Source organism: Helicoverpa zea, chromosome 13 (genome assembly GCF_022581195.2).
Source record: "Helicoverpa zea isolate HzStark_Cry1AcR chromosome 13, ilHelZeax1.1, whole genome shotgun sequence".
NCBI lineage: Eukaryota > Metazoa > Arthropoda > Insecta > Lepidoptera > Noctuidae > Helicoverpa > Helicoverpa zea.
In genome coordinates, this window is record NC_061464.1 from 4,201,942 (window position 1) to 4,219,990 (window position 18,049).

Consider the following 18,049-nt stretch of genomic DNA (forward strand, 5'->3'; position numbering starts at 1 on the left):
TCGCCCCGCGCATGCCATCTATGTCACTTTTAGTTCTCATAAAGTTTATAGAGGGCAGCTCAACACAATAACAAACAATGTCCTTGAAAAACCTTTAAGGCTTCACCACTGGATGGCGCTGTCCTTTCTACTTGGTGTTAGCATTTTTTTAATCAGCAAATAATAATTTATACTGCCCTATTGTAGTGTGTTTTAACCGTCAAATCCGTAGCGGACCCCAATCGGGGTCTGAACATCAATGTCACCGTAAGCTCGGTTTAGACCCCAATTGGGGTCTGCGAATCAGTCATACACTTTCCTAATTATTTACGCTCATATTTATTTTCTTTCCAATCAAACCACATTTGTGAGTACTAAATAAAATAACTAAATAAATTTAAATTATTATTACGCATTCAAACCTTTCATATTTAGCATCCCGTTAGAAATATACCTTTTTAAAATCCAATCGTAATTACCGGGAATTCTGATCGAACTCGCCATGTTTGTTTACATTAGTTGTTTTTTTAAATTTGAAGACGCATAGACAAGATGGCGACGGTGATAGAAGTTTTGCATCGAATGATCCGATTCGTTAAAATAAAGAATCGATTTAATAATTTTATATTATTTGATATTATAATATTACTAAATTGCACTTTTGTATACTTACCATAATCTGAAAATAAATTAGGAAAAGTAAAATGACTTAATTTATTTTGAAAAAAATGCTAGAAAATCAGTGGTAGAAAATACGTTGTAGCCGGAATAAAAAAAATCTTCGGTTTTTAGGGTTTCTGAAGACGGCAAATGAAGACTTATTCTTCGGGTGTTTTATGTGCAGGATTCCTGTAGATCTGCCAAACTTAATGGCGATTCGTTACTTCCAACTTTTTAACTGAGCGGCAAAGCTATTTGACGAGAGCCGTAGTTAGGTGTAGTTATCGCAAAATATTATGACGATTTTATTGTTTGAAGGGGCAAATAGTTCGCTGTTCATCGAAAGCTGGTCCAAGATGGAAAGATGGCCGCCACCGACTTATTTTTAACCGACTTCCCAAAAAGCGGAGGTTCTCAATTCGACCGTTTTTTTTTGTATGTTTGTTACGCGATTACTCAGCCATTTATTTATCGATTTTGATGATTCTTTTTTTGTTTGATAGCGTGTACTTCCGAGGTGGTCCCATTATCATTAAGTCAGGATCTGATGATGGAACCTTGAGAAATCGAGGGCGACTTTCGAAAGTTGCAGAAATACATAGGTTGAAATCTTATCACTCAGGTGTTTGCCTGGTAGCACTATTCAACAGTGAAGGCTTTGAGCTGACCTGATGATGGAGACCAGTGAAGGTCGAGGGAACTCGACAACTGAATATTTAAACTTTCTCGTGTTTGTGCTTATATTATTCGTATTTACGAGGCCTCTGCAACAGTGAAGGAGATGGAGACGAGAGAAGTACGGTTGTCGAGTTCCCTCGACCTTCTCTGGTCTCCATCATCAGGTCAGCTCCAAACCTTTACTGTCTCATAGTGTTATCAGATATACATCTGAGTGTCAAGTTATAACCTTATCTATGCTTACAATTTTCGAGAGCTGCCCTCGATTTCTCAAGGTTTCCATCATCAGATCCTGGACCTAATAACAAATATGGGGAATATACCCTTTCGACCAAAAACAAACATCCAAATTGAGAACCACCTCCTTTTTGGGATTCGGTTAAAAATATTTGGTGACTTTAAAATCAATCAATTATTTTGTCTCTAACCGACCACGGGACTACAGAGTCCCGGATTTTTGGAAGGCGAACGTGGGGCCGAAGCCAACACGCTGAAGCCCTTTTGAGACAACTTTAATGAAATGGTGACACAAAACCGACGATTATCCCTGTATACACTATACATAGAAATGTACCCAAGGACAATGCCCGGTTCTGTGCTAAACTATTGCTAACTATGGATGAAAACTACTTGGGCTATTGTGATGGGATGCTAGTGGACTAGGAATGGGGAAACTACGGGAACTATGGCACCTGCCGATAACAATGTAATAAATACACGTAAAAATGGCAGGTGGAGACTCGCCAACTCACTTACTGGGCCCCCGGGAATCAGTCGCTAAATCGCAACAAGAGGGCAACAGGTACATGAGCGGCTGAAGGGTGAGGATACCTCGGCGGACTTTAAACGCAGATCACGCGCTCCCTGTGGGTCCAGCATCACCGGCCCACTCGCCACTTACCACGAGGCACCTACCCTCCGAGCGGGCTGCTAACCCTACTCTAGCGACTCCACTCTGACCGGCCGGTGAAGGCAAGCCAAGAGGCGGGAGACCTCTCCCCCGTCATGCTTCACTCCGGCAAGCCGGAGATGGGGGACAGTATACTCTCCCTGGAGCACTCGGATATATAGCCCCGCGGGGTCGCTACTCCCCGTCATCCACCTCAGATGCCCTGCGGGGCAAATCAATCAATTATTATTATTGTTTCTCATCATCAAATAAGTACATACCTTTGGTAGTTACAAATTGCATTATATTTCAGAACACCCGCATACCCTCCGCCGAAACAAAAATGTTAGAATTGTTGAGAAATAATATAAGAATAAATTAAAATTCCGTAATAGGTAATAAAAATTCAATTAAAGTAAAAAATTATTACGAATGACGCAACACCAAAATAAATAATACATATAAAAATTTAATGCTAAAAACTTAAATATCTTTTTTCTTAACAACAAAAACAAATTGAACCTATAATTTAAAATTAATAAATAAAATTGAAATAAGTTGCTATTAAAAAATAGGTATATATAAAATTGGTATTCGATTATTTATAATAAATTTCCGATTTAGGTATCGAATGCACACCGCTGATTGAAAAAAAAAAATACTCCATTCCAAACTCTACTTGTCTGTGACTTGACTGATCTTGTAAATTGTTCATTTTTATTGTGTATTTTATGTGCTGATTTTTTAGTTATTGAACATAAATAAGTGCACGAAATGTATTGCAACGGATTGAAAATGTTATAAATATGACGTTTGTGTTGTGTTTGAGAAAGTGATGCGATTACTTATTGGTAAGTTTTCACCAAATTTGAAATGCCTAACTTTTCGATAGACTTAAAAACACCGTAATTATTATCTTTTTCTGAATTAACTGACCCCATTTGACCTTTGCACGTTGTTGTCAAATAAGTGAGCTCTAAAGTTATAGTTAAAATACTTCTGATCAGGCATTACGGACTTAGAATTCATGTGTTGAAAGTTAGTACAAATTTTTGACTTCCATGTCGCGATTCAAAATATCCCGCCGAATCAACGGTAAAGTCATATGTCAAAATCTTGTCGAGCAGAGGGGTTAAGTAAAAATAAATAAGTAGTGAAATTATTTTCATTCATTCAAAATAAAAGAACTTCTGTGTACATTTTGGAAGAAACTCATTCATTACCAGCTAGTAGTGCCATCTATTTTCAAATGGTGTAAGCCACAGACCAAAGAGCTCTATTCTTGTTTTTTTAGGAAGGCAAGATATAACAGACACTCAGCCCCTCATCTATCTCTGACTTCAGTCTACTTCAAAGGTTATTTTGAAAAGAAACAAAATTACTATTCGTTGTTGTTTTCTGTTTTTGTTAAATTCAGTTATAGATAAAGTAATTCATTGAGTTAGATTTGTCTCGATAGCCCATGATATGGTAAGTAGGGTTGTCAAATGTCTTCATTTGACTGCTCGAAATCGGACATTTTTATTTTACTATATTTCACAAAGATGCAGTTACAGTAGATGCGGTAGTTTTCTATAAACATGGTCAAAAGTCCTTTCAAATTCAATAAATAGCGCGAGCGTTATTTCCGGTGCATTCCATCCATAGACAAAACAACACAAACATCCGATTCCGATCGTCTTCTAGCGCCCTCAGCGAGCGTCACGGGCATAGTATAGAACTAACAAAAACGTAGAATTCGCAAAATGGCGGATGGAGGCGTGGATATAGATTTATACGCCGATGATATTGAAACAGATTTTAATCGCCAGGTGAGTTAAACATGATAAAAACATGACTTGTACCGCAATAATGCTTTTAATATAAATTCCGGCACGTTTATACCCTGCCACTGCTCTATAATGAAATTTGTTTGGGCGGTCTCCTTCAGGATGAGTTTGGCGGTGAAAATGTGGATTTATACGACGACGTGATCGCCGCACCGGCAGCAAAACCAGATGATGGCGATGGAGCACCGAATCCGGCACCGCAGCACCAGCACCCACCGGAGGAGACCAACGGCAACGTCCCGTATCACAACAACGCGCAGAACCACGGTCATCATGGCCGCCGTTTTCAGCTTTACGTCGGCAACCTAACATGGGTTTGTACATGATTTTGTCTCATTTAGATAATAATGTAAATATAGGACAGTTTTTATTGTTTTAGACATTGGATTTTCTCTTAGCAATGAGGAAATCGAATGTTTTTGGAACTGCCATTAGCCTCTCGGGTTTTGTTACTGAGCCTTTTAGAAATACATTAATGTTTTACTTAGGCTTATTTTAATAATGTCAATGGAAATTGAAATTCAATAGTATAGGAAGAGTTTGAACTAAGCTATTGTTTCCTAACATACTTAATTTTCCAAACATTAAGTAAGTAAACTAATCATAGAAACTTAGCTCAAACTCTCAAGACATTGTGTAGACAGACAAGCAAGATTACAATTATTTAATTATACATCAAATGTTGCTATTGTTCAAAACAATTATTTTTTAATGTACCATTGTCAATAGAATAAAACTAATGATCTCCTGTCATTTGCTCGTTCATAATATGTAATGTGAAATAATTAATATATCTGAATGTTTTAATATCAATAGTCAAAATTGTTAATCATTTTATCATGCTTAGAAACTCTAACAATTTGTGAAACTTGACAATTCAATTCAATAACATAGCATATAATTTATTCAACAAACAATATTGTGTACAATCATTTTGGTTTAAACTTGTGGTATATATAATTTTAATTTGTTGGCAAATGTACCAAAATCTGAGATTATGATGGCAGTTCTATTGTTTAGGCAATCAGATGAAAAATAATTTAAAATAAGAGTAAAGACATGCTATAGACTTGTTATTATGATTATAAAATCTATACATTTACGATACTTGCAAAGGTACTTTTCATTTGGTTACCTCTTCTTTAACTAGTCAATGTGCATCTGTGTATAAACAATTGCACAGCCGCACATGCCAGGCCTTATTTTTAACAAAACTTTATATTTTCTTTTAAATGTTACACTTTTGTTTTTTAACTAAGGCCTAAAATTATTTGTTTGGCTAAATATTTTACTAAAAATGAAGTCGCTCAAGTATAGCGAAATTTTGATTCGAGATCTCTGGAGATGAATAAAATAATGTTTCTCCCTGCATATACATATCAGGGTGTAGAAGCAATTAAATTCTTTCATATTAATGAATTTTGCTATGCTTTTATCCAGAAGCAAAAACAAGAATTAAACATTTTGTTAAAAAGTATTGCATACTTTTGAGCCTGGATTAGAGACAAAAATTGTTTCAGTTCTTCATGTGCATTCCCAGCACCAATTCTTTTGATACAAACATATACCTACTTTGTATTGTTACGACAATTTAAAAATAGTGCCATATGGCAAATATTATCTACTGATATCTGTGATAACTTCCAAGTCTTTGTATTGTGATACATTAGCAAATTATATTCAACACCAATTTTCATTGTAAACTCTTATCTTCATTCAGTTTCGACTACAGACTGTGGAAAATATTGTTCCATTGCAATTTTCCAAGTCATTTATTTAGAACCTCTTTGTATGGTCCAGTTTGTATATCTAGTCCAGTCTGATATCTACTTTATGTTAAGAATATTTCTAATAGTAGGATTATGTCTACTGACTTTCAAATATTGTAAATACCCTACTTTTTGTGTATTTAATTTAGAAGTAACAAATCATTTTTAATGTATGGCATGTATCTAGGCAAAACATTTATTAAAAAGAAACTTATTCAGAATCTTTAACACATACTTGTTTTTGCTTCAATTTATTTAAAAAAATAGACTTATCAATATTTTAGAAGCAATTAATTGTTCACACAGATTATTATTTTAATTTTGTCACATTTGTGACTTTTAGTCTGTGTGGATTTACAATATTATAAATATTTTTAGTTTATTTCTGCACCAATCAAGGAAATTATCTTGAAAAAGATTTATTTCCAAGATATTGTTTCACTGAAGTATTTTGCATATGGCAGAATATTCTACTTGTTATACTTTTAATAACTTGTTCTATTGTTTTCGTATTTTATTTTATTGGATTTCATATTTATTGTCACAATTATACAAAGAGATATTTCCATTTTAAAATTGCTTCAAGTGTGGTTTATACATTGAGCACTAAAAGAGCTGTTACAAAATTAGATATAGGTTTTTTTCAGTAGTAATTATATTTGTTTCTTATGTACATTGGTACATATTGTTTGTTATTTTGTATATATGTAGTTGTTTTACATTTTAAGTTATTAAGCCAAACATACCATCCTAGTAGCTTATATTAATTTGTTAAAAAATATGTTTAGATTTGTCATTTTGGTCATGTTAGTTCTCATTTAGACTAACCAATATGCAATAGCTATATCAGAACACCAAAGTATAAGCTGTATGAAAATTTGAAAATATCTCTTTGTCATAATGCATTGTTCCGTGACAGCGGTTGATACTGTATGTGTGATTAAGGTTATTTTGGCATGTTGGTATGCATATGGGCTGGAGAAGCATCACAAAAATATTTGTAGAAAAATATATCATGTTTGGTTATTAGGAACCTTAATTGATGTTATCGTGATGATCCCAGAAATCAGTAATTGACTATTAACATACATATATTAATTCGGTACATCTCTATATCTTAGAATTTTGAGTGTTGAAGGATGAATGATTTCTATGTATTTATATATTTGTCCATGTAACATCTCATATTTTAGCTCCCTCCCAGTGATACATGTTAACTACACATCTTGAATATTTTGCTTAATAATTTAAAACTGTCTCTTCACATATTTGGAACAAAAAAAACTAGTGTTTTGTATTACATTAAAAAAATAACAATATTGTTGTTATTGTCTGTTTTCATTTACTATACATTGCTTTAGTGAATAACATAGAGAAATGTATGTGTCGTATACTGTTTGTAGGCTATAATTTAGAAAATCGGGTGTAGAAAGGGTGTGCATTCAACAATATAATTTCCCAATATGTAGTAGTGACGTATTATAGCGTTATTTGCCTGTTTCAAATGCTTGTCACCTGCTAATCAGAATCTTGAGGCGGGATTGCATGAACATTAAGAATTACTATGAATTTCTCAATATTCTGGTTGTGTTGACTTTAAATGTATTTTATTTAACTAATGTTTTTCTTTATCAGGTTTTCAGAGGTAAGATGTTTTAGCTTGTTCCGCGTAATTATGTGTGTCTAAATTTTGATTATATTTTTATTGTTTCTTTTCTTTTTTTGTTCTTATGAACTTTGGCAGCTGTTTCACATTGTCTGTACTGCGGTTGGAACTTGTCCATATTTTTTTGTTGTGTAATCATTATGTACTAATTTTAAATTGGCGTAATTTAAATGTTTATCGCTCGAGTGAAATTTATTTATTCTGTATGTATTATACTTACAAAAAATGTGTATATCCGGGCGCAAATTTTATAATCTTCTAATATACCAAAGTATTCACACTATTTCATAACTATAATGGTAGCATATAAATTCAGTAATGTACAACCATGGATAAAATTACTTATAGTTCGCGGCGTTATGCGTAATTTATATTTTCTGTCTACTCACGACTGTATCTCGTTTCTCTATAATTACAAGGATTGTAAGAACCTATCCATATTGTTTTATCCCTTGTAATGTTATACTATTGGCAGATGGTAAATAGCATAAATACATCAATTGTAATCATGCTAAAATAATTATTACTGACATGTAATAAAATCCCTGCTTAAAATATTTTTGTACGTTAGATGATATTTATTAAAACCTTATCTAGTGTAACAAAGTATTAATCACATAATTTCAATAGCTTGATTTCCAGTACATTAAGTCGTGATTCAATTTATAGTGTAAAAAACTATGTTTATACCAAAGATGTTCCTTGTACTAAGTGAGTTAATATCCTTCCTAACTGTTTAGAAGGATCTCTTTCCCGTTTTAGAATGATGGAGTCTGCAGTTTTGCGAATTGCTCTATTTATTTATCTTGATACTGCCAATATCTGTGATAAATTTATGAATGACAATAAAAACATGGTAACAATAAAAACTGTTTCCTTTCTCCCGAAGTCTCCTATTACGAAGTGAGAGAACGACGTTACTAAAACTACTAAATCAAACATTTCGTAGTGTTGCGTGCAAACAATTTGTAGGCTCTAGGTTTCACAAACACGTTTTGAGTGACACATACATTATTTATAAACTCTACACAACGTAGACGGATGTTAGGTGCATTACCATTAGAGTAGTCTGTGTTTAAATTTCGCCGGGTTTATTACATATTCGCGAAAAAATATGTTCATGGACGCGGTTTCATACGTCAAAGTCGTGGCTGGCTTCATCACGTATGTATACCTACTACATATAGCTTAGCTGCCCAGCTTGTATCGTGGCTTAGTTTTTGGTAAAACCTTTTGCAGTGGGCGACGGACCAAGACATTGCTAACGCCATCGCAGACATTGGCGTTACTGATTTCCAAGACGTGAAGTTCTTCGAGAATAGGGCGAATGGACAGTCGAAGGGGTTCTGCGTCATTTCCCTCGGCTCTGACCCGTCCATTAGGATGGTTATGGACCGCCTGCCCAAGAAGGAGATTCATGGACAACACCCGGTCGTCACTTTACCCACTAAACAGGTAAGTAGCAAGACTTGCAACGAGTCACTGCTATTATCAAATATCTGACAACTTTCAACATGAAAAAATGGTATTGAAAGATATGGTATACTCCTTAAAAGTGATACTACCTTCCACTCCGCCGAGGAAGAATATCTAGGGTTCTTGGCTTAAATATTAAGTTCTTTGGCTGGATTACTTTTAAAAATGAGAATGACTTTAATTTCATAGGGATTTATTTACAAAAGTAACTAAAACAATAAATGCTCAGTCTTCCGAAACTACATATTTTTGTTATTTACATGTCTAGAAATAACTGCAAGGTAATCCATAGTTTGCGAAAACTGCAAAGAATAAAATTGTATCTACTAAATTCACAAAGTAAAAACTGTAGTTCTTGATATATTAGAAAAATAGATTACCTACCGTGACCTTAGAAGCCCGTCAGTAGCATACAATGCGTGTATATTTCACAGGCCTTGAACCAGTTTGAGAGTCAGTCTAAGACTAGATCTACGCCGCCTGGTCCCAACAACCCGGGCATGAGAGGACCGCATCCGGGAGGACCGCCCGGTCCTCACCCTGGAGGTAAATTATATACCAACTCCTTTCTATTTCACGTACCATTCTGAGGTATTTATGCACCCTGATAAAACTAAACAAGGACACCAGAGAAAAGAAATTGTAGAAAAGGCAAGGGCAATAATAGTATCATCTGTGATAGGCTAGTCGAAGAATATCTTATCTAATAGCTAGGTCGAATAATACGAGCATAGATGATAGAATCTTAATCAAAATGTTGGATTTACACTTCGTATACCTTTGCGGCAAACTCGTATATTATCAGATACAGTTCGCCCTGTGAGAAAGTGAGTAACCTATGCTGCAACCGGTTTCGGAACTCCCAGAGGTAGAGGCGCGCTTTACAATAAGCCCTTCATACACTGCTACGTAAATCTCCGTTATCGAACCGGATGAAAGAAACTACCTCAATGGAAAACCAAATGCCCTGCCTGTATGGAGCTGTATGCGTTTGTATTGCGAGTCGAGTGACTCGAGAGAGTCAGATTTGAGACCAAAGTCGTTGGGTGTCGAAGATTTGCGAATACGAAAGGGTTTGACAATAGACACACGTCGTTCTTAATTTAATATTATGTAATACGAATTAGCAGGTTCATTATAGCAGGTTCATTGTATATTATGTAATACAATGAACCAAATAATTTTCTAACCTCCTTGATAATAATAGCTCGAAATGCTAACATTGCTACTATGGGTAGTTAGCTATTACAGATTGCAAATATCGGTCAACGATACGTTGCCGAATCCGATAAGACCGTAGTATGTTTTTATTTCCATGTAACATTCAGTGTCGTTAGAAATACTGACCATATTATAACTTTATTTAGATTTCTTTGGCGGTGGTCCAAATGGGCCTGGGCCGAATGGACCGCGCATGATGATGCCTGGTGGACCATCACACCATCAGCTGCGCGGCCCGGCGGGCGGGGCGCATGGGCCTCACGGGCCCCACGGTCCCCCGCACGGCCCACCCCACCACCTCCCTCAGCACCAGGGCCCACCACCGCATCATATGCAGCATCAAGGGCCCCCACCACATCAGGGGCCTCCGCCTAGAGGGCCTCCAATGCAGGTATGTAAAGCCGGATTATTATATACTTAACGTAGTTATGACAAGCCTATAGGTAGAGCTCAACTTGTATTATGTATTATAACGTAAATTTTCTCAATTTATTGGTCCTTCTTTCTACGTATTATCTTGAAATGTAACAATTATTCTAATAGAAACTAATAGAAATTTATATAATTTATTTATTTACAAATTTTTGTACACACACATAATAAAGAAAGATGACAGGAAAGAAAGAATTTACAAAGGTAATGCTTATTTCTAAAGAAATCTCTTCCAGCATACCTGCGAAAGGAAAAAGAATAAAAGAGATGTAGACAGTGTGTATAAAGCAAGGGAAACAGAAATTAAAATGGAAGAAAACAGCTGTATATTGTATATTATACCTACGTAAACAATACGTAAATAATGAATATATACCTACTAAATAATATATACCCAAAAATACTACATAATATTTAATACTAAATAATATTTAATATGGCAATGATTAAAATGATTGCTATATCCTACTAAACATACTACTTACATTCATTTATTTTTTAATCTATTTTCTGTTCTCAGTTCCAAGGTCCACCACAAATGCAGCGCGGCCCAGGTGGTCCCGGTGGGCCAGGAGGTCCAGGTGGCCGCCCAGGTCCGGACTGGGGCCCTCGCGGGCCCCCGCAGCAGATGCCTCCGCACCCCGCGCCTCAGTACGGGCCCCCGCAGCACCAAATGCCTCATCAAATGCCGCCGCCGCACCCGGTTAGTATTCAAAAATAGACTTATAAAAAATAAGTAAATGAGTGTGTTAAGGTGTCTACACACCAAAGCCCAGATGCCGGCGGCACAGCCCGGCGGCCCAACCCGCCGGCCGTATTTTGTACAATCATGCGGCATGATTGAACAAAATACGGCCGGCGGCTTGGGCCGCCGGGCTGTGCCGCCGGCATCAGCGGCTTTGGTGTGTAGACACCATTAAGCGTAACTTCTTGATTAGTCATGTATGTTTTTGTATATTATACAAGCTGTTTTCGGTTTCACCCGCATCCCTGGGGTACTTCTTCTTGTATCCAGATAAAATATAGCCTATGTTACTCGGGGATAGTCTACCAGTGAATGAGTTTTTCAAATCGGTTCTGTAGTTTCGGGTATGCATTGCAATATTGTATTCAGAAGTAAGTAGGTTAGGTAGCTCATTATTTTTTCTGTTAGACTTGGCACCCTTATGTGTATCTTGTATGTCTGTGTACATTGATGAGTGTCATGTATGTGACGTATGTCTTATACCTTTATGCTCTAACAAGCATTATCTTCTCCAGGGCGGTGCAGGCGGGCTGCCGCCCGGGCACGCGGGGCTGGCGGGCGTGCCGCGCGGCCCCGCGCCGCTGCCGCACCACCCAGGTATGCCCCCCTACCCAGGTACGCAACACTCTTTATATTACTATCTACTTACTAACCCGCACTAACGAGCTCCGAGGAGCTCTTGGCCAAAGCCGCGCAGATCTATCGATCATAAGTTTTAAGCAACGCTTGGTGAATAGGTGACCATCTTGTCATGAACGATTTCTTCCATGTTTCGCAAGGCACGATAAATTGGTGGGTTTCGGCTGTCATTTGGACATCTTTGGCAGTCGTTACGACTGAATAAAAACATGTACTATGCCCATAATGGTACATGAGACAATACAGTTAACTCTGCTTCAGCTGGGAATTGTAAAGAAAATGTCAGGTCAAATAATATAAACATACTAACTTGGAAAAGGCATGTGTCTGTTGTAAATCTATAATGTTGAATGATAAGGGAAAATAGTTCTATTTCTTTAGTCCAAAGTGTCACCATTGTCTCCAAGGTATTACCTATCATAGCTATAGGTTGAAACTATCTTGATCAGGTGTGAAAACATGACATGCTGACAGCTATTTGCACATTAATATTAACTACTAGCCGTTTTCCTGCGGATAAAATTAGCCTATGTCGCTCGCAGATAATGTAAATTAGCTATGTGTAGTACATAATTATAAGCGTGGTGTCCATTGTCGCAGGCGTGGGCGGCGGGGCGCCGGCGCCGCACGTGAACCCCGCGTTCTTCGCGCAGCAGCCGCCCGTGCAGCCCCAGCCTGCCGTGCAGCCGCCGCCGCAGCCCGGTCCGCCTGGTTAGTTAGCAAGAAAATCTAGAACATTCATCTATTTTTAAGGGTTATGTATTCAAAGGGAAAAACGGGACCCTTGAACATGTTACATATGAAGCGTGAGAGACCGTTAAAATTTACATACTGAAAACAAGGAGTATTTTTTTAATGCAACAAAGGTGTTTTATAGATATATGGAATCCTTTGTTTGCGAGTCTATTTCGTACTTGGTCGGTTTTATATTTGTGGCCTATTCTGTTCCACTATTGGGCAAGGCCGGCCCCCTATCTATTCTTCTAAAGAAAGTGCTGTCTGCCTAGGTTGACTGCCATCTTCAGGGATCTACAAAGTGGAGGTGATCAATCATGTGCAACTTCTAAAAATGTACTTATATGCACAGGTCCGGGAGCGCCGTACGGTCACCCCGGGCACGGAGCACCGCCGCCGGCGCAGGGGCCGCCGCCCGCTGCGCGACAGCCTTACGGAAGGCCGCCACAGGTAACATACATCAAAATTATACTAGTTTCGCTCAGACTCTGACCCTAGCTTTGCGATTTTGACCATGTCTCGTGGGAATTATTCCCCGCACTCGGATAAAATGTAGCTCATGACTCCCTCGACTAATGGATTATCTGACACTAAAAAAAAAAACGGTCCAGTAATTTCGTAGATCTTCATTCAAGCAAACAAATTCATTTAATTTTCATTTCAAAATCAAGTTCATTATGTGTTCTGTGTTCAATATAGTAACTACTAAAGTGAAACAAAAGCTTTGTACTCTTTAATGACATTATCACATATCGCTAAACTAAAATGTTATCGGCAGAACTACCCAGTGGGCGGCGAGGCGGGCCGCGGCGCACACCACGGGCCCGGCATGGGAGCGCACGCGCCGCACCCCGCGCACGCGCCGCACGCGCCGCACGCGCCGCACGCGCCGCACGCGCCCCACGCGCCGCACGCGCCACACGCCGGCATCAGCGAGGCGGAGTTCGAAGAAGTCATGGCGCGGAACCGTACTGTCTCGTCCAGTGCTATCGCGAGAGCTGTCAGTGATGCGGCGGCCGGCGAATATGCGAGCGCTATTGAAACGCTCGTCACCGCTATATCGCTTATTAAGCAGAGCAAGGTACGTTTTTTTTAGTGTGAATTGTTTTAAGAGCATGGATGATTGGGGAAATTTGTGTGAGATACAAATGACTGAAAATGTGTAGACAAATATACCAAATATAACTCACTTACTTACTCAAATACATAGTGTAATCTTCTTGCCTTTTAACTTTTGCTTTGTTGTGTAGAACTTAATTTCACTGATAAAGAAAACAATAATATCGAATGACTAGTTTCTGCCAACGGATTCACCCGCATCTTATGGGAACCTTGAACGAACGAACCCAGATAAAAAGTATCCTATAGCCAGCCTTCCTAGTTAAATGGCATGCATCAAATGCAGGCTGAAATAATTTTTCAAATCGAACCAGTACTTCTTGAGATTAGCACGTTCAAACAGAAAAACTCTTTAGCTTTATAATATTAAGTATAGATCATACTATCAATGATTCTTCCTAGGACTGTTTGAAACCGCGATTTTAATAGTTGAATACGAGGACAAAAATCCTTTGCTATAGAACCCCTACTAAATTAAGGCATCATTCCCAACTACAGGTCGCTCACGACGACCGCTGCAAGATTCTAATCTCGTCCCTCCAAGACACGCTCCACGGGGTAGAAACCAAGTCGTACGGCAGCGGCGAGCGCTCGCGCCGCTCCCGCTCGCGCGACCGCGACGCGCGCGCGCACCACCGCGCCCCGCGCCGCCGCGAGCGCTCCGCCAGCCGCTACCGCGACCGCAGCCGCGACAGGGAGGACCGAGACAGGTCTGTGCATACATCCCACTATTGTACAAATGCCTTTAAGGTGGCTTCCGCTGGATCCTGCTACCGGTCGACGCATTCAACTGTTATCATTCATTTACAGCATAAACGTCAGTTTTCTTAAAACAAATGTTTAATTTGAAAATTCAAACTTGTGTAAATTCATAGTAAATTCATAGTTAACAGTAATTTTTTTGGAAACAGGCTTATGCTGTCGGTGAATTTGGGCTTGAGGTTTTTTATATCATTGTTCGAATGAGCGCGTTACCTCCACATCATTATAATTGGCAGTCAATATAACCTTAAAGGATGAAATAATTGTATTTCTTTATAAGAGTCGAGTCGAATCGGAAACGGCCGGTAAAGGCAGCAGCGTCATTTATGCAAGAGGGCGACTAGGTAATACTGAATGTATAGGAGCGTTCTCTATCTAACGTAGCATAACTCCGCTTAAGTATTACTGACCCTGTGCCCTTGCTTGCAGGTACAGGGAACGGTCGAGGGAACGCGATCGCGAGCGCGACCGCGATGCGTAAGTGTCGCGTAATTCTTTACAGCGTGCACAGTACCTCTGAAATAACTTGACGAATTTGGACTAAGGGCATTAACAGAGCGGTAAATAAAATGTATGTAGGCCAGTGTGAGCATTGAACGCAACGCCAGTCTACATATATTTTGAATCTCGCCCGCTCTGTTTGTCCTAAACTGTTTAGCTGCGCAATACAATTTTCAGGAACAAAATTGTCGACGGCGCAGCTAATCGGCCATGTTCAGAGTCGCCAACTTATCTCTCCTTACTGTACTGGCCAATGCTAATACATTTCATGTTATTCGTTTATCCCTATCTGACATTGACTGACCATACATAGTACTCAAGCTTGAACCTGTACTTACAAGTTGCGATATATCATAAAACTTGAAAAGTACTGAACAGCACAGTTTCTATGAAATAATTTTGTTTGTCCGAAGTTATCCACTTGACACCTCGTTTTGCTCCTACATTAATTTCGATTATTATAAAGTTACTATTCCGGACAAGCGAAGCTATTTGATGCGAACTGTGTGCTATTTCTTGTAAACTACTCAGAGATATAATTGAATGGTTGAAAATAAATGTTATTTGTGTTTGTTTCAGGTATTACAGGGATTACCGTGAGCGTGAACGTGACAGGTCTCGCTCCAGGGAAAGGGAACGTGCTGAGCATTACAATAGGGGCCACAGTCGCGAAGAGAGGTGAGCATACTTTAATATGCATTATGTGCAATAAATTTAATATTAAGTATATAAATCGTATGTGTATTTTGTATATAACATATGTGTTACTGTAAGGTCTATGGGCTATTGAGGCCTGATAATAAAGTTTAATAAAAAAAAGCGTCTCAAGTGCTAATTTAGGAAGGAACAGCTGAGCGTCTTTTTTCAGGCATAATTAGTTGAAGATTTATCAGACCAGTGTTTGTTATGTATCACTAATTGGTGACAAAATTTTGTATGTCACTCGGGAAACAGTGCTCCAGAGATTTCAATGGATTAATTCCATCAGATCATTGTTATATAACTTATAAACAGTTCGTCCACCAGGCCTCGCAAGTCTCCGGTGGAGCCGGCGGCGGAGAGCGGCGCGGGCGACGCGACGGGCACCAAGAGCCGCACGGCCGCCGCGCCCTACTACGACGAGCGCTACCGCGAGCGACGCGAGCGCGACCCGCCGCCCGCCGAGCGCGAGCGCGAGCGAGACCATCGCCGCGACGCCAGGCACTAGGCCTCCGCCCTCACACCAGCACTACCTAGTCTCTGAGTACAATACACGCGCCGAACCACGGCTCCGTGGTATATTAGTCAAGCAAGCGTAGATACCTTCAGAACACCTACAAAGGCTAGACCCGCCCGCTTGGACCTTTAAACCTTATTACAAAACGTGGTCTAAAAAAGTGCCGGGTTTAGTACTATGTTCAGAACCATAACTTTGTTCGAGACGAAGGTTTATACGTAGTATTAAAGTCGGTACTTTTTTTAAGACCACGTTTTTTAATAGGGTGGTAAAAGTCGACTATCGTATGTGTATATTGTGTCTTGTGAACAATTTGATGGCATGTAACATCTGGTATTATGTTAGTAGTCTGATAAGGGAGACAGGGATTCAATTCACATTCTTATAATTATTCTAATCTTTCTTGAATTGACATAATCTTTCCGAAAACATACATGGATATGTACTCAAAACCAGTAAGGTAATACCTATTCGGTATGAAATATTGTGTATTTTATATTGAAAAAATCTAGTGTATGTATGATTGTTATGGAAAGTGTAGAGTTGAAAAACTTTTTATTGCAATAGCAATTTGTACTGAAATAACTTGACGTTGTATATTTTTTTCATTAAAACTTATCTCCAAAATACTTGGATCGTAAGCAATAATAACCAAAGGATTTAATATTAAAATCCGAATTTTCTATTTTATATTAGTTTTAACAATAGAATTGCTCTACCCCCACATAAAATCAATTTTGTTTATAAATAAAATATACATGATATAAAATTTCATTTGAAAATAAAATCCTATATTACTTCACAGATGTTGGATAAATTTGACATTCCAAAATACATTTTGCATATATGACCATAATATGAACCACAAGTTCTGTGAATTTTCTGTAACCGATTTAACTTTAAGCCATGCGTTTCCGAAACTAGCGAAAAGATGATATTTATCATTTTATTATAAAGGAATACTTAATTTCGTTGTTTTTGTTGAGGTTGTCATGGATTCAATTTAAATCATAGTCATCTTATAACTATTTTCCTGATGGTTAAATCATTGTTTTAATAGAAAATCTATCAGTAAGACTAAGGTTAGTCATGTAAGTTTTAAGATTCTTGTATGGATTGTTCCATATGACTAGATTATGACACTGATTTAGCAGTTAATTTAATAAATTGATGTAATACATGCAATTGTTGTTTCATATTTCTAGTTATCCTTCCCTATTAGCCCAAGAGCCAGTGACTGCCAGACCTTCGTTATTTTATAAAGGCTGAAGCTTTGTGTGTGCATCTGCCGTACAGTAGGTATAAACGATAGACTATTACGAAATTTTCCTAATAAAATAATTATCATCATGCGAAATCGAATTATTAAAAAAATGCCTACTAAATAATAGTAATTCGTTTTTGAAAATATGAATTGTGAACCAGTTCAACACAGTAGTTTAATAGTGATTATGCTAAGCTCTATATGCAGTTATAACAGCTTCGATTCCTAAACAAAATTGAAATAGGTAGCTGAAACGCGTAATTTGTCAAGTGCAATTCAATATCCATTTGGAGCGCTATCTATGAACAAGTTTCGAGCTAAGTGCCTTCCTAGAATACATAGCAATTTCATGATAGGTAGGTACGTATGCGTCACCTACAGGGTGACTGATAATAGTGACCGATACTTGAACCACGAGTGCATTCTACTCATGATTGCTAACAACTTTCCCAAAGAAACTTATTTTATT

The 18,049-nt window shown here is 38.1% G+C and overlaps 1 protein-coding gene across 4 annotated transcripts; it reads left to right on the forward strand.

Annotated features, from left to right (window-relative positions):
• The first annotated feature begins 3,864 nt into the window (after nucleotides 1–3,864).
• Nucleotides 3,865–17,501, forward strand: LOC124635535 (cleavage and polyadenylation specificity factor subunit 6). Of its 4 annotated transcripts, none has more exons than XM_047171439.1 (14): nucleotides 3,865–4,017; nucleotides 4,137–4,349; nucleotides 8,710–8,925; nucleotides 9,381–9,492; nucleotides 10,314–10,558; nucleotides 11,120–11,302; nucleotides 11,860–11,959; nucleotides 12,584–12,694; nucleotides 13,071–13,168; nucleotides 13,497–13,799; nucleotides 14,336–14,547; nucleotides 15,029–15,076; nucleotides 15,680–15,778; nucleotides 16,115–17,501. In XM_047171439.1, exons 1-14 carry the CDS (start codon nucleotides 3,952–3,954, stop codon nucleotides 16,305–16,307), a joined length of 2,199 nt encoding a protein of 732 aa, XP_047027395.1. In that variant the 5' UTR covers nucleotides 3,865–3,951; the 3' UTR covers nucleotides 16,308–17,501. The 4 variants fall into 4 exon arrangements, with proteins under 4 accessions (XP_047027395.1, XP_047027396.1, XP_047027397.1 ...); XM_047171440.1 differs by having other exon boundaries at nucleotides 16,127–17,501; XM_047171441.1 differs by lacking the exon at nucleotides 15,029–15,076.
• Nucleotides 17,502–18,049: the final 548 nt, after the last annotated feature.

Bases quoted from the DNA above. Each gene is read 5' to 3' on its own strand.
- LOC124635535 (XM_047171439.1), top strand. From the start codon at position 3,952: ATGGCGGATGGAGGCGTGGATATAGATTTATACGCCGATGATATTGAA. The intron at 4,018-4,136 runs GTGAGTTAAACA...GGTCTCCTTCAG, and splicing joins AAACAGATTTTAATCGCCAG to GATGAGTTTGGCGGTGAAAA. The intron at 11,960-12,583 runs GTACGCAACACT...CCATTGTCGCAG, and splicing joins AGGTATGCCCCCCTACCCAG to GCGTGGGCGGCGGGGCGCCG.